Here is a 14,399-nt window from a genome sequence, read left to right as displayed (position 1 = left end):
GCTGAGGACCAGAGCCGGTTCCTCCTGCTGTTGGGTATAACACCTCACACAGCACCCAGCCCTAGAGCCGTTCCGTAAGGATTCACCTGATTGACCCAAGGCAGAGGTGTTCGCTGAGCACCTTCTCTGTGTGGGCTCCTGGGAGGCCGAGTCTCCCATATTGGATGTTCCAAGCCAGTGAGCCGGGGAGAATCCAGTGAGCATGGAGCCACAAGCCCAGTAACGCTCAGCCAGCCCCAGAGACGGACAGATCGACACAGATGATTCTGCAGCAACTTCCCCCTCTCGTGACTCAAGAAGAGCTTTTAAAAATCCCATAACGTAAAGTGCAGAGCAGTGACATGTGTACAAGTATCCATCTTATTGACACGCTGCCGTATGATACAATCGTGTGTACTGTGCTCATCCTCGTCAAGAGATGGAACTAAATGCTTTTGCACACCCACCTAGAGGCAGTATGGCACTGAGATGGTTCTGTTGTTGCTCCTGTCGGAATTATTCCCAGGATCCGGGAAAAATGGCTCCTCGTCCATATCATCCATGTTTCCCCTCATCATTCATACTGTCGATCGGCACCTCTGCTCCACGAAGGCTGATGTGGTTAATACGGTTCTTTTGGCTTGATGCTTCTAAAGCTTGAAAAACGTGAATATTCAAAAAACATGAAAGTCTTTAAATAAAGACTGCTTGGAAATGCCTAGAGTTCCTAGAGATGCTTTTGCTCACTGTATTAAGATCAAAGTGGTGTGCTTAATGCCTAATGTAAGAGTTCTACACTTAATCTCCAAAAGATGAGAAGGAAACCCTTAGAGACATAAACCTGCTATGAACACCCTCTCTTCACCTGCTACTTGTAAGAAGTGACATGTATGAATTAGCAGGTAATTCCATGGGATTACTGGATGCTTCCACAGAAACTCCTCAGGCTGCTGCCCTGAGGTCCCCACAGACGGAAAACATGTGACTGTGTAAAGGACCGGACCCACTAACCCCAAGAAAACACCACACACACACTCTCACACTCACACTCACATTCATAAACACTCAGACACACACTCACAGACACATACTCACTTATACAGACTCCCACACAACCTTCACACACACACACTCACATTCACAGGTATACACTCACAGGCACGCTCACAGACTCACACAATCCTCACACATATATCTTCTCATGCTCACAGACACCCACACTCAGGTCCACACATGACCCTCACACATACATCCTCCCACACAGACACACACTCACAGGCACACACACTCACAGACTCACACACAACCCCCACACATACATCTGTTCACACTCAGACACTCACAGACTCACACACATCCTCTCACACAGGTACACACAGGTACACTCACAGACTGGGAGACACAGATTGTTACTACCACTGATTAGCAGTCGCCTCAAATACAATACAGGAAAGCGTTTTACTGTTCGTGTGGTCAGATAACAGCGGTGAGTACATTTGACAGGTGAGGCTAACCGTCCAGTATGCTGGTGAGACTTCTGAGTGTTTTATCGCGATCTGAAAGTTCGATACTTTCCAAGGCGTGACACGGCCATTCATCTCCAGTTGCTAATGAAAAGCTGTACACTTTGAAGTCACATCTCCATCTGCGTCTGAACTCTGTCATTTCTTCTGCATTTCCCCGAGACAACACGGTGCTTCTGAGGCAAAGCGGCATTGGTGCCGCCCGGATGTTTGCTTCGGTAACGGCTCGGTTGGCGGTACTTCAGAAATGTCATTTCCACCCCTGTTTTTTTGCCTTGAGACTCTTTGAGTAGGAGGGAGGGTATGAATACATAAAACAATTTGTTTTAAAACAGCTAAAAATTTTTATAGTAGAAATAATATGTCTAAATGTATTTTATATATTCATCTCATATTATTTTATTCATGATTTCAGCAGAATGTTACCCTTTAGTTCCTGGGTGTTTTTTTTTTTTCTTTTTAATAACCCCATGGAGTATGTCAAAGGTAGATGATAGAAATCCTGCTTAAACCATAAAAAAGAACAAAAGCTCGAAAAAATGACAAATGAAGCATGCTGTTTTGATTGGGCTTTTTGTCCTGATTTTCCTTTCTATTTTCTCCGCATCTCCTAAGCATCAAGCACCCGCCAGTCAGCAAAACGCCCAGTGTGCCACCCGGACAGTGTCATGAGCCTCTGGGGGGCCATCTTGAATGGGGATTCTGAATAAATCATTTCGTCAAAGCAATATGAACCCCAAGACAAGTAAACATCCAAGTGTTAACTCTAATCCACGTTGCGCTTCATGAGTAGATGGAATTTTTCTGCTTCAGTTGTTTCTTTCTTTAAAAAGATGGGGAGGGTCCACTTCACCGTGTCCCTTGGAGCCCTCCTCCTCCCCATCATGGTGTCTTACCCGGGAATGGCCCTGATGCATCCATGCCACCTTCTCCTGCAACCAAAGACCGCCACCTGCTCCCTCCAGCAGGGAGACACCCCGGGAATCTTCTTAAAGATGAAAACTTAAATACAAATGCAAAAACCCAAAGTCCCCAGAGGTCAATGACGTAGACAAGGTCTCATAACTAGCTGCTGGCCTACAGCTCTGTGGAACTGTGTTTTCCCTGGAGGGTGTGTGTGTGTGTGTGTGTGTGTGTGTGTGAGAGAGAGAGAGAGAGAGAGAGAGAGAGAGAGAGAGAGATCTTTGGCACAGTGCAGAAGTTCCTAATCTGAAAAGATCTTGATGAGACTACACTTAAATTTTTCCCATTAGCTTTTGGGTGTTTTCTTTATCCTCATCCACTTGACCCATATTAGATCCGTTCAGGAAAATGAGCATCTTAAGTGAATAATATAACACAAGGCGTTCTGGTGGTCACCAGCGGACCCTCCCTTCTGAGGGGAGGCTTCCTAACCCATCAGGCCTAATGGCTGTCCACTCTCTGAATGTGCAGCCACCCCACACATGAGCAAACATCCTTTCACTCTCAAAAGCCATCTCTTGAGGCTTCCAGATTGTGGTCCCGAATAGTGTTCACCCTTCTGGCCTCCCCAGAAGACCCCAGGCCAAAGGTACCTTCTGGCGACTCCCTTCCTTGCTCACTTTCCCCCAGCACAGAGTCCGGCCAAAGGACTGGCCCAGGATCTGCTCAAGGTGGTGACGGGCCTTGGGCTCACGCTCAGGCCTGCAGCTGAGTCTATGACCTACCTTCCCTCCCATGCCCCTTTCCCCACAGCCCGCACCCCACCCAGGGGTCCTGGCAGGTGTATGACAAGCCTGGGCCACTCCAGGTTTTATTTGAGATTCAACTTTTCGCCTATGTCCAGCTCTGATGAAAACCAAAAAGACAAAAAAGACATTCTGGAGTCGTCACTAACAACAACAAAAAAAACATGTTGTTAATTAATAGGCGGCCATCTGTGTGATATGCTGGAAGGACAGGAAGACAGAAAGACAGAGGACAGAAAGCGAAAGCTCGTTTAATCTGGCCGATGTGACAGTTTCACCAAGTGACCACAGCAGGACGCTGAGACCGTGGCCCATGAACATGAGGCCATATGCTGTGGCTTCACGGCCCATGGTCTTGGCCACTCTGCTAAACACCATGACCTTAGGCAGGGCACTGACCCTCCCCCTGCCTCAGTTTCCCTACCTGTAACCTGAATGGGTCATGGAGATAATAGGATTGGTGCACTGGTTAAATAGGTTAGCTTTGAACCCAGAACGATGTTGACCCGTAAGTGAGCAGGCAGGGATGGCGGCTGTCTTCGCCAAGGCAAGAGGGAGAGAAGCTGGCAGACAGCCGTGCAAGCGGCCGTATGCACAGGGGACCTTCGCAACAGCCAGCCACCCAGCGAGGCTGGTTCCCACCCATCCTCTTAGTAACTGGGCACACAGGCTCGCAGGCGGGGCCAGTATGCTTTAGAGGGTCCTGTGTGGGGGTGAGCAGTCCTCAGTCCTCTCTCTCCTGCTCCAAGTGCTCCCTCCATAGGTGGCTCAGTGCAAAATCCAGAACACCCATGGAGCTCTCTAACACATCATTGTAGGTTTTCTCAAATTGTCCTGTCTAATATGTCTGAGATGGGAGAGCATAACATCCCACCTTTGAATACGATGAGCTGATCCCACTCCAGGAGATGAAGCATTTTTAGCTAATGCCACGTTTCTGACACATCAGCGTGTCACTTCAGCAGGGAGGCTGGGGTGTGTGGGGGGGTTCACTCCAGGTGAGAGGAGGAGCTGGCAGTTCAAACACCTGAGAAGTTAGGTCCTTAACAATGCATAACCGTAAGAGTTGAGTTTGTTTGCTTTCTACACAAAAAACGAAATTCGACTTGCAGAAGTTTCTTAATGAGCAATTAGAAATGTATGCACAGAGTGGGCCACGTGCGGGCTCAGACTCCGCGGGTCCGTTGTGGGGGGCATGCTTGACTGGCTGCTGGGGGATGCTGGACTCTGGCCGCCAGCGCTGGGCTCTAACGCTTCATCTGGAGTGAGTCACTGCTTTCCTGAACGATGATCCGCCCTGAGTCCTGGGCAGTCCCATGTGGATGAGGCCGTGCACAACCCCTCAGAGGGATTTCAGGGTGTGGCGGCTGGAGGGCGAGCCCCAGGGCTGGACAGCACATCCAGTGAGCCCACCCCCAGTCACCAGGTCATGTTCTCTTGTCCTCCAGAGCTGGGCGAGATTAAAAACGTCACCACGACGCAGCCTTCCCTGGAGCTGGACGGCCTGGAGAAGTACACCAACTACAGCATCCAAGTGCTGGCTTTCACCCGCGCTGGGGACGGCGTCCGAAGTGAGCAGATCTTCACTCGGACCAAAGAGGATGGTGAGAGATGGGGCCGGTGTGGGGGAACGCACGAGGCTCCCTGGGGTGACAGCATCCTGGGCAGGAGCTGGTGTTGAGAGGGCTGGTCCCAGAGCCCGATGTTCCTCCATGGGCCTGTCCTTGACTTTGCTCTCGGCAAGCCCCCTGCCGCCCTTCCCAAATATGCCAGCACGGTTCAGACCATCGACTTCTTAGGTCACTTTTGTTCAATGCATCCATCATTTCTCTCCCCTAGAATTTGTCTTCTTTCTACAAATTGTTGGCTATTATTTACACAAAATGTTTTTTATGTTTTATGTTTTTTATCCCAGAAGTGCAAAACACGTCGCACCTGTTTTATATCCCATCCAGACAATTTCCATTTGACTCGTCAGCTCGTAGTGTAGGCTCAGATGATTTCCATCCTTCCACTGGAAGATTACGTAACGGTCTAAGCCATATTATTCTATGCCGGTTTTAGAACCACTTTAGAATAAATCTTTAGTTTGAGAGCTTTGTATTCATTTTTTTATTACTTAGAGGAATTCATAGTGATTTAGCAAAACTTTAAATTATGGCTCCCTTTGGTTCAGGCCATTAATTCTTGCTGTTCCAACATCTTGTCTTCAATGTAGACGTGGTTGTGTGACTCTTCCCCAAACCTGCAAAAATGATATGGCAAGTGGGTTTTGTTTTTGTGTTGGGGGGGAGTGCTTTTTGCATTATTTCAATATGCAAAACTCTGAGGTCCCGTATCTGAGCCTATTTTAAAAGTAAAGTTCTGATAAACACAGCAATAGTGAGAAAAAGCCGTCTCCACCTTAAGTAAGGAAGGAGCAACTCTGTCAGATGATATCCATGTGGGACTCCCCAGATCAGAGCCCAGAACAGTCCCAGAGATAGGGTGGCGATGAGACACCAGTGTCCCAAAATTCAGTGCAGATTTTGGCTCTACAACTTTGTCTTCTTTCCAGGACTCTGCTCCCAGGAAGTTGGGCAGAGTGTAGTGGGGGACATGACCTCCTGTTGGCAGGTTAGATGCTTATGCACCCTCCTTCTCTATGTGGAATCCCAAACATATTGGTTCCCCACAAGTCCATCCAGGGAAAGCAAGGCGGGGGACTCAGGCTCTGAGGTCCAGATCACTCTTTCTTCAGCCTTTCTGCCCCCTTACAAAGCTTCTCTGACACAAGCAGCATACCGTATCCCATCTTACTCTCAGCCATCACCTCTGCAGGCCCAGCCTTACTCCCCCAACCTGTCCCATCTATCTACCCTCGCCCAGTCTTCTCACCATCTCTGGAGTCCTTCTTGCTTCACCGGGGATGCACAAAAATTAGCATCATTACCTTTAGCTTGTCCAGAACACACAGGTAATGTTTTCCCAGGAATGTGCAGGTATCAACCATTCTGCTCAAAGGAACTGGACTTTTTAGGGAAATCTTAGGGCAACATGAAATGCCATTAGGAAGTTACACATTAACGGAGAGATCTACAAAGCTATGTCCTAAGTGAAGGTGGTCATAACTTAGTTTTTTAAAAATGTGGTAGACACAAGAGTTTGTGCTCATCCTTTCTGATGGAGGCATAATACTCCATAGTATATATGGATGGGACTGGAGGAGATTATGCTGACAGAAATAAGTGAAGCAGAGAGAGTCAATTATCATACAGTTCTACTTACTTGTGGAGCATAAGGAATAGCACAGAGGACATGGGGAGATGGAGAGGAGAAAGGAGTTGGAGGAAATTGGAGGGGGAGACGAACCAGGAGAGACTGTGGACTCTGAGGAACTAGCGGAGGGTTTTGGAGGAGAGAGGGGTAGGAGGTTGGGTGAGCCTGGTGGTGGGTATTGTGGAGGGCACGTATTGCATGGAGCACTGGATCTGGTACGTAAATAATGAATTCTGGAACACTGAAAAGAAACTTAAAAAAGCAAAAGATATATATTTTATATAAGAAATAAAAACATTCATTTGTTAAGACAAAAAAAAAAATGCAATAGGCAAGAAGTGTGTCTAGATGTTGGCTGTCACTTGCCCGGGGGACTTGGGGCACCTCACCTACCCTCTGAACTGAACTCGTGTACAACATTGCCATCATGATCAGTCTGCACAGAGTTAAGACAAGGAAAGTCAAGTGATGTGTGCAAACAGCTAGCTTGACACATAGTGGGCTGGTTCCTGACACTGGATGTTTGATTATTTGATCCCCACTCATTCAGAGCAGGGGTGACACATTCTTTTGCATTGCTAAGCAATAACATGAATGTCACGAGAATCATTACTTAAAGACCAAATTGACTAGCAACATGAATTTTGACACCTGCATTTTTCAGAAGAATGTACGGAAACTCACGAAGAAGGGAAGACTCCCCCACAGCATATTGACTGCTGATTTGGGATCATCTTTAATTAATCCTCTACTTTTAGGAATCATGGGGTTCTCACAAAAAGCTTGGCCCTGACACCTAAGGTCTAATTTATCAATCAATTATTCTCTGCTTTTGTATCCCATGCGATGGCATGTGGAGACACCATTGATGGTGAAAGACCCTGCCTTGGGTCTAGCCGTTCCCCCAGGAAGGAGGTGGAGAATCCCCACACGTGCTGGTGTGTGTCACAAGAGCAATGTGAGAAAAACTGGCATAACAATCAGCTTCTCTCCCCCAGAAACACATGAAAACTTCACTACTTGGAGAGGGTGAAGACTTGTGCCAGCCACCTTTATAAACTCAATACCTTATAGAAATAGGCATTTGAGCAGTTTATGAAACTGAAAGCAATTTTGTGTCTAATTGAAAGAAGGGACAAGGCTAATTATCAGAGAAGGAATGCTTCGTCAAATTTAGAATATAGATCCTGTTTAAATTTCTGCTACAAAATCCTAGAGTTTGGAAAGTTTGAATTAACCTGCCAGATTCAATTAAAGTGACGTAAGGTTGTGGATAAACTTCCAGTAAAATAGCAATTGCCAACATTCATTAAGTTCTTCCTCAGTAAGGCACTAGTCCAGGCATGAAAGAAGTTTCAGTGTTTATTGATATTCTCATGGGGAAAGAAATATTAATGCATTGGCACCAAACATTCAGTTTGGTCCTCTGTGCCCTATACATTTCTTAAACAAGGTCCCTAAACCCCCAGTGTCAGGAAGCCCAGAGCTTAAGTTGTGTTCTTAAGTCACGGATCATCTTAGGAAGGAAAGATGTATCGCTTGCATATAAAATGTACAAAAATAGAGTAAAATGGTAACTAACGATAGATAAGATAAATAAGTCAAATCAAAAATTAAAACATTTTTAAAAAGTTTACTTCTGCCAGGGATAATTCTGTTTACTCAGAGGATCAAGTTACCTTTGCCTTAAGAAGTTTCTTGGCTTCCATAAAGATTGCTGGGCCAGGAGACAGATTCATAAATCTGTGGACAAATTCTTGGGTCCATAAACATACTCTTAGGCTCACAGACATGGCCTCAGTTAGGTCTGTGGACATATTTTCAGGGTCCGTGAGAACTGCTCAGGCTTCAGATTCCCTTCCCAGGACTGTTCTATCCATCAGAAGTTGTACCTTTATAATTCTGCAAGAATGCAAAAGATTATTTGCTGATCTGGCTTGCTTTCTCTCTTTTTTTTTTAACACAAGACAGCTAATTCTGAATTCTAAAGGGTTTGTGAAATCCTAATACTGTTTTATTTGCTAAGACTATAATCTGAGCAAAGCCGTGGGGAAAGAGAACACAAACAAAACACAATCTATTAATTTTCCAATTGTTACTTTTATTCTGCAGGCATAAGGTACTTACAGCCCAGATCCTTTTCTGCAAAAGTAAACATTGTATATGTATAAATAGAGACGGTTGTGTTTAAGTTCAAATATTTGCTGAGTACATTACTAATGCACATAACTCTGTAAATCATTTTATATGGGAAGAAAGCCATCGGGAGGTGCGGTAGGGGATCTGGGCTCCCTGCCCCACGATTCACACTCTCCTTGCAGGGAGGGGGGGGGGGGCGTGGAAAACGGAGCTAAGAGCAAGTGAAGAGTCTGCAGGCATCAGGCTCTCTCTGAACCCTTGGAGCCCCCAGATCTTGAGCCGTACATTCTCCGGAAGGCATGGATCATCTGTTCTCGGGTGATTGTGTAATCACACCTTGCTGTGCCTGAAAAGCAGTGTCTCCTTGCCTGACCACCTGAAGTGCCACCCCTGCATGAACAAATACTGAGCACGTGGCAGTGCTGGGCTCTCTGTGCAGCAGGTGCCTCGAGAGCACAACAGACCAAGGTGTCCCAGAAGGCCTCCCCTATGCAGATTTCGAGTTCCCTGCACTGCAGCGATACTCAGGCAAGGTCCCAAGGCTCCCCCGTGGGGAGCACCCCATGGCCCACTCTCATGTAAGAAGGGCCACCCACATCCACCTGTGCCTGCATATTGGCTCCCCCCACAATGCCACCGTTAAAGGACTGGTCTCCTTTAAAGAATGTGTAGACAATACCGCTCTTATAAGAGCAGAGGCCAGGAACAGCAGCATCTTGTGGAAATGAGACTAGAAAAGAGACGTGTGTGTGGCACGACCGTGATGGCTGTCATGGATGGTTCCAGCCAGCACCACGCGGTCTGCGCTTGGCTCGGGGGGATCTCAGCAACACTGGGCTCAGGTGGGTCTGGCTACCATGGTGGATCACATAAACACAGGCTCACATGCACACGCAGACACCACCCATCACACACACACACACACACACACACTCCCTGCCTATGCCTGATCACCAAGGCCAGAGAAGTGATCATGACAATAATGAAGTTGGCTGAAGTATCTGTGTACTTAGTCAGACTTATACTTCAAATCAGAACAGTATTTTTTCAAAACACTGACTTTGACGTTTTACATTAAAACACATCATCAGGGGCCTTAACTGTACGGACTCACTTTTTATGCTAACAGATCACCTCAAAATTAGCACCTTAAAATAACACAACTTTATTATCTCACCATTTCCATGGGTTAGGGGTCCAGGTCCAGGTCAATTGGGTCCCCTGCTCGGGGTCTCACAGGCTGAAGTCAAGGTGTTGGTTGGGGCTAGGGGCTCACCTGAGGTCAGGTCCTCTCCAAGCTCACTGGATGTTAGCAGGGTTGGGCTCCTTGTGTGTGGGGGACTGGTACCATCAATTCAGTGCCCAGAGGCCACCTGCTGTTCCCGGTCACATAGGCCCTCCCCAGCGGGGCAGTTTGCTTTTTCAAGACCCATGGGAGTATATCACTACTGCTTCAAATCTCTCTGAGTTCTTTAGTCTCTGACCTCTAGACCCTCTCTGATTAGGTCAGGCCCACCCAGAATACTCTCCTCTTGTTTAACTTAAAGTCAGCTGATTAGAACATTAATTATATCTGCAAAATCCCTTCACTTCGCTTTTGTCACATAACATAATCTGATCACAGGAATAACCCATCCATCATAGTGACAGTTACCACCCACGTACAATAGGAAGGAATTATACAGGCATGTTTATCAGAGGAAGAGAATCTTGGGTACCATCTTAAAATTCTTCCTACCACACTATAGCTGATGAAATCATTTTTCTATTCACTTTGAGAGTCTGCATTGAAGATAAGTATGTTCCAGATACTGCCTCAGACACTGGAGATACAGTAGAAAACAGGATGGGCCAGGTGGGGCTTGCAGGTTGCTGGAGGAGATTTCAGTGGATCCTGACATGTTCCACGGGGAAGGGTCTTCAGAGATAGCCTGGGAGCCCTGAATGCATCTAGGCTCATGGTCAGAGAAGGTTTTCTCAAGGAAGTAATATTTAGTAGAAACTGCTGGATGCGTAAGAGTTGCCAAGGAAAAGAAGAAGAGTAGGAAAAGATTCTAAGCAGAAGGAACCTAAGACCCCAGATCATCCTGTGTCAAGGTCCTGGGGTGGGACAAGCATACCACTTCCAAAGACCTAAACAGTGGTCTGATACTGCAGAACGCTAAGCCAGCAGGAGAGCCAATGACTAACCATGTCCACTGAAGGTCTAAAGGGTTCCCTAACCTTCCACATCCTGTGGGGGATGGTAGGCGAGGAAATTATAAGTTCTGGCTTTTGCAACTGTGAAATGGCACATCACTGTGCCATCTCCTGCAGTGGGTACAGGAGGAGGAGAGATTTGGAAGGGAAGATGGTAATCCCAGTTTGGGACATGGTAGGTCTAAGGTGCCTGTGAATCTGAGTGGAGATCTCCGTGGGGATTGGCTGCATGAACTGTAAGAGCTTCTGGAATGCAGGGAGGCACAGGCAAATCGGGAGAACACAGGAGAGATAGTTCTCTGGAGCAGCATCCTTTACTGAAGAGCAGATTAACAAAATGTAACTTGATGACTAAGAATGTTTTAAGAAAATATGTCCCAGACAGACCATCCTACACCATCTGTTTTCTGTAACTCTCAACATCTGGTGTTTATAGTTCCACACTGGGTCACATCCTAGTAAAGGCTGGGATCCTTTAGTGATGTGCAACATAAGGAAATGAAGATTGTCCTTACAAATGATCACTAGGATTTATTTGGTGTCTGCTGTATGCAAAACTCCATATAAATTCTTTAGAGGCAGTATCTCTCATAATCCTAGCACTAAAACTGTAAATAGGTACAATTATTGTTCCAACTTCATAGATGAGGAGACTAAGGTTTCTTGGAGAAATTGATGAATTTGGCCAGGACAGAGAACTAAGAGGTAGAGCTGAACAGAAGCCCTCAGGGAGAATGCAGCATTCGCACCTTCCAGCACAGTGATATAAAATTGTTTCATGTAAAATTCTAACAACCCTAGAAGGAAATGTTACACAAGACAGATCATACATCAGTGTATGAGGAGTCAGATGGGGATTTACACAATAAACGCAGTGAAAGCCCTTTGATCTGATATAATCAAGACAAGTTAATGGAAATAATCAAAGAAAGCAAAGAGTCACTAAGGTTTACAGTGACCAAGAGACATGCTTGAAGGTACGTTTAATGTACATTTATTTTAACTTATCCAAATAGAAATTGATTCTCTATTCTTTTTTTTAATTTTTATTTTTTAAATTTATTTTCAGTGTTCCAGAATTCATTGTTTATGCACCACACCCAGTGCTCCATGCAATACATGCCCTCCATAGTACCCACCACCAGGCTCACCCAACCTCCCAAACCCCGCCCCTCCAAAACCCTCAGATTGTCACTATTCATTCTTTAATTAAATAAGATGGTCTCATTTCTTTAAGTTTTGGGTGAAGAGATCTCTATGTCGTCAGTTCCATGACTGTTTCCAGCGTGGATCACCTGCCATTTCCGGCTTAGGCTTCCTGAGAGTGGAGTGAACCATGCAACCATGCACCAACAATCTCTCTGCTAGACTTTTTTTAACCAGCTCGTCTTGATTTTCACTATATGTATCATTTTTCTCAGTAATCTTGGCCCAAAACTTGCCAAACCTTCTTTTTTCTTTTTTAAGATTTTTTTATTTGACAGAGGGAGAGAGAGCACAACCAGGTAGAGGGAGAGGAAGAATCAGGCCTCCCACTGAGCAAGGAGCCCAATGCAGGACTCGATCCCAGGACCCTGGGATCATGATCTGAGCCAAAGGCAGATTCTTAATGACAGGGCTTCTTTTTTTTAACTTACCATTGAGAAAGCTTTTCCAAAGAAGTCCCATTAATTGTCACGGAAACGGCTTTCTTTGGCACTCACATTTCATTGGTTTACATAATGAATTAAACCGCATTACCATGACGAGGGTAATTGTCACAAATAAGGTGGAAACAAGCATGACTGACTTTTGCTGAGCAGCCAGCCTCCCATGGTTGCTGCCCAAGCACTTGGGCTTCTAGAAGGAAGCTGGCAGGGGTAGTGCTGGGCATGGCAAACCCCAGCAAGGCGGTGGCTTTGCAGGAGTGGAGAATGTTGGCGAATCTAGGGCATCCACTAGGATGAAAAAGTCAAGAAAGTGTGCACTCTACCCTTGGTGTTCAGGAGGAGTCCTTGTGGTTCTGACCCAGGCTGCAGGAGGGTGGATGTCTTGGCTGTTACCCTCACCAAGAGGAAGCCTGAGCACAAATGCCCTTCATACTCAGGACAACAGTGCCTTGTTCCTAAGGACTTAGTAATTTGAGTGTCATCACTTACATGTGTCCCCTTTTCTAGACCTCTGCCATCAGCGGGGCTTGCCAAAAACTGCTCCTGAGATTTCATATTTTTAAGTGGTGACGATGTTCAACCCAAGTTAGCTCTCACTGTGTTCGCTGGTTTTGTCGTTTTGACTTGGAAGAGTTGAGATGCCCATCGTGAGACACACATTCAACTCCAGAAATGTTTACCAAGCAGTCATGTTGTTACTACAGCAGGAAGAGACTCAAAGATTCCTCCAGGGGCTCACAAGGGACGTATGTTGGTTGGAATTTGAACACCGCTATCAAGGTGGGAACCACTCTCCACGTGGACAGTCAGGCCAGTGAGGAACAAAACAAGATCCTCAAGGCTTATCTAGTAGCAACATTAGTGCCCTTTCCCCCTCCCCCTGTAGCCTGCCTACCTCACTGCATCTTCCCTCTTCAATCTGGAAAACAGAAAGATGGGGGAGGGTAGAGGCATTCAAGCTTGTTCCCAAATTATGCTTAATATTGTGAACACCATATCCTGCCTTCTTAGATGGGTTACAGAAGAGTGTGTGTTGTCTACGCAAGCTGTGAATCTCCGACACAAAAGTCTATCCTCATCAAAGTATTTCTATGCCTCCCTCAGCCCAAAAGGATGCCATTACCAAGTGTTTGGGGCAAGGAAGTGTGGTCCGTGATGACTGTGGAAGTTTGTCCTCATTTCTCTCTAACTCAGGAGGCAAGATGTACATCCCCAGCCCATTCAAAGCCAAACTCTGTAGCAGCACAAGAAGTTAAATTCCCCAGATGTTCAGAGGCAGGACATCACAAGAGGCTACAATGGGGAGGGAGAGGTCCTTGGAAGACAGGGGCTTCAACTGAACGTATGAGTTCTGTGGAAGACACAGTTATTTGTGGCACTTGTTAAAGAGTGGCAAAGCAGCCTTTATTCAGGGGAACCGCTGTGAGGTATATGTGTGGGGACCACCTCAGTGGGGATTCCTGGTAGGAGAAAGAGACTGGGCTCAACTTCAAATGCAAATGACGGGGGGAATTTACAGCCAAGAGATGGAGGGAAGGAGTAGGGTCGCTGGGTGGAAAATTACGGACAGGAGATGAGGGGCGTTCTGACTAGATGGACCAAGCAGGAGTTTTGCTGAAGGCATGGGAGGATGATCAGGTAATACCTGGGGTATGGTAGAGAATGAAGATGTTGATTGTGTATCAAGAGTGATCAATTATTGAGGGGATTCTGGCTAAACTGACTTAAGAGAATTCTTATTAAAGTTGGGCAGTGGACAGAGCTAGTGGGGCTCACCTATCTCTCTCTCTCGTCTGAGAGAGACTGTCAGTGCCTAGGGCTGCTGGAACAGAGTACCACAGACGGGGGGCTTCAACAACAGAGATGCATTGTCTCACAGTTTGGAGGCCAGAAGTCCAAAATCAAGGGATGAGCCAGGTTGGTTCCCTCGAGGGCTGTGAGGG

General features: G+C 46.3%; 1 protein-coding gene across 1 annotated transcript in view; it reads left to right on the top strand.

The window, feature by feature from the left end:
• Positions 1-14,399, top strand: part of LOC111155672 (DS cell adhesion molecule) — a 766,750-nt gene that overhangs the window by 670,054 nt on the left and 82,297 nt on the right. Inside the window, exon 20 of the mRNA XM_022515961.1 lies at positions 4,660-4,815. Coding sequence (XP_022371669.1) covers positions 4,660-4,815 — 156 coding nt within the window. The remainder of the gene's footprint in view (positions 1-4,659; positions 4,816-14,399) is intronic.

The sequence above is a fragment of the Enhydra lutris genome, unplaced genomic scaffold (genome assembly GCF_002288905.1).
Source record: "Enhydra lutris kenyoni isolate GAN:26980312 unplaced genomic scaffold, ASM228890v2 scaffoldscaffold43, whole genome shotgun sequence".
Taxonomy (NCBI): Eukaryota; Metazoa; Chordata; class Mammalia; order Carnivora; family Mustelidae; genus Enhydra; species Enhydra lutris.
This window is presented reverse-complemented; position numbering and strand designations above follow the sequence as displayed.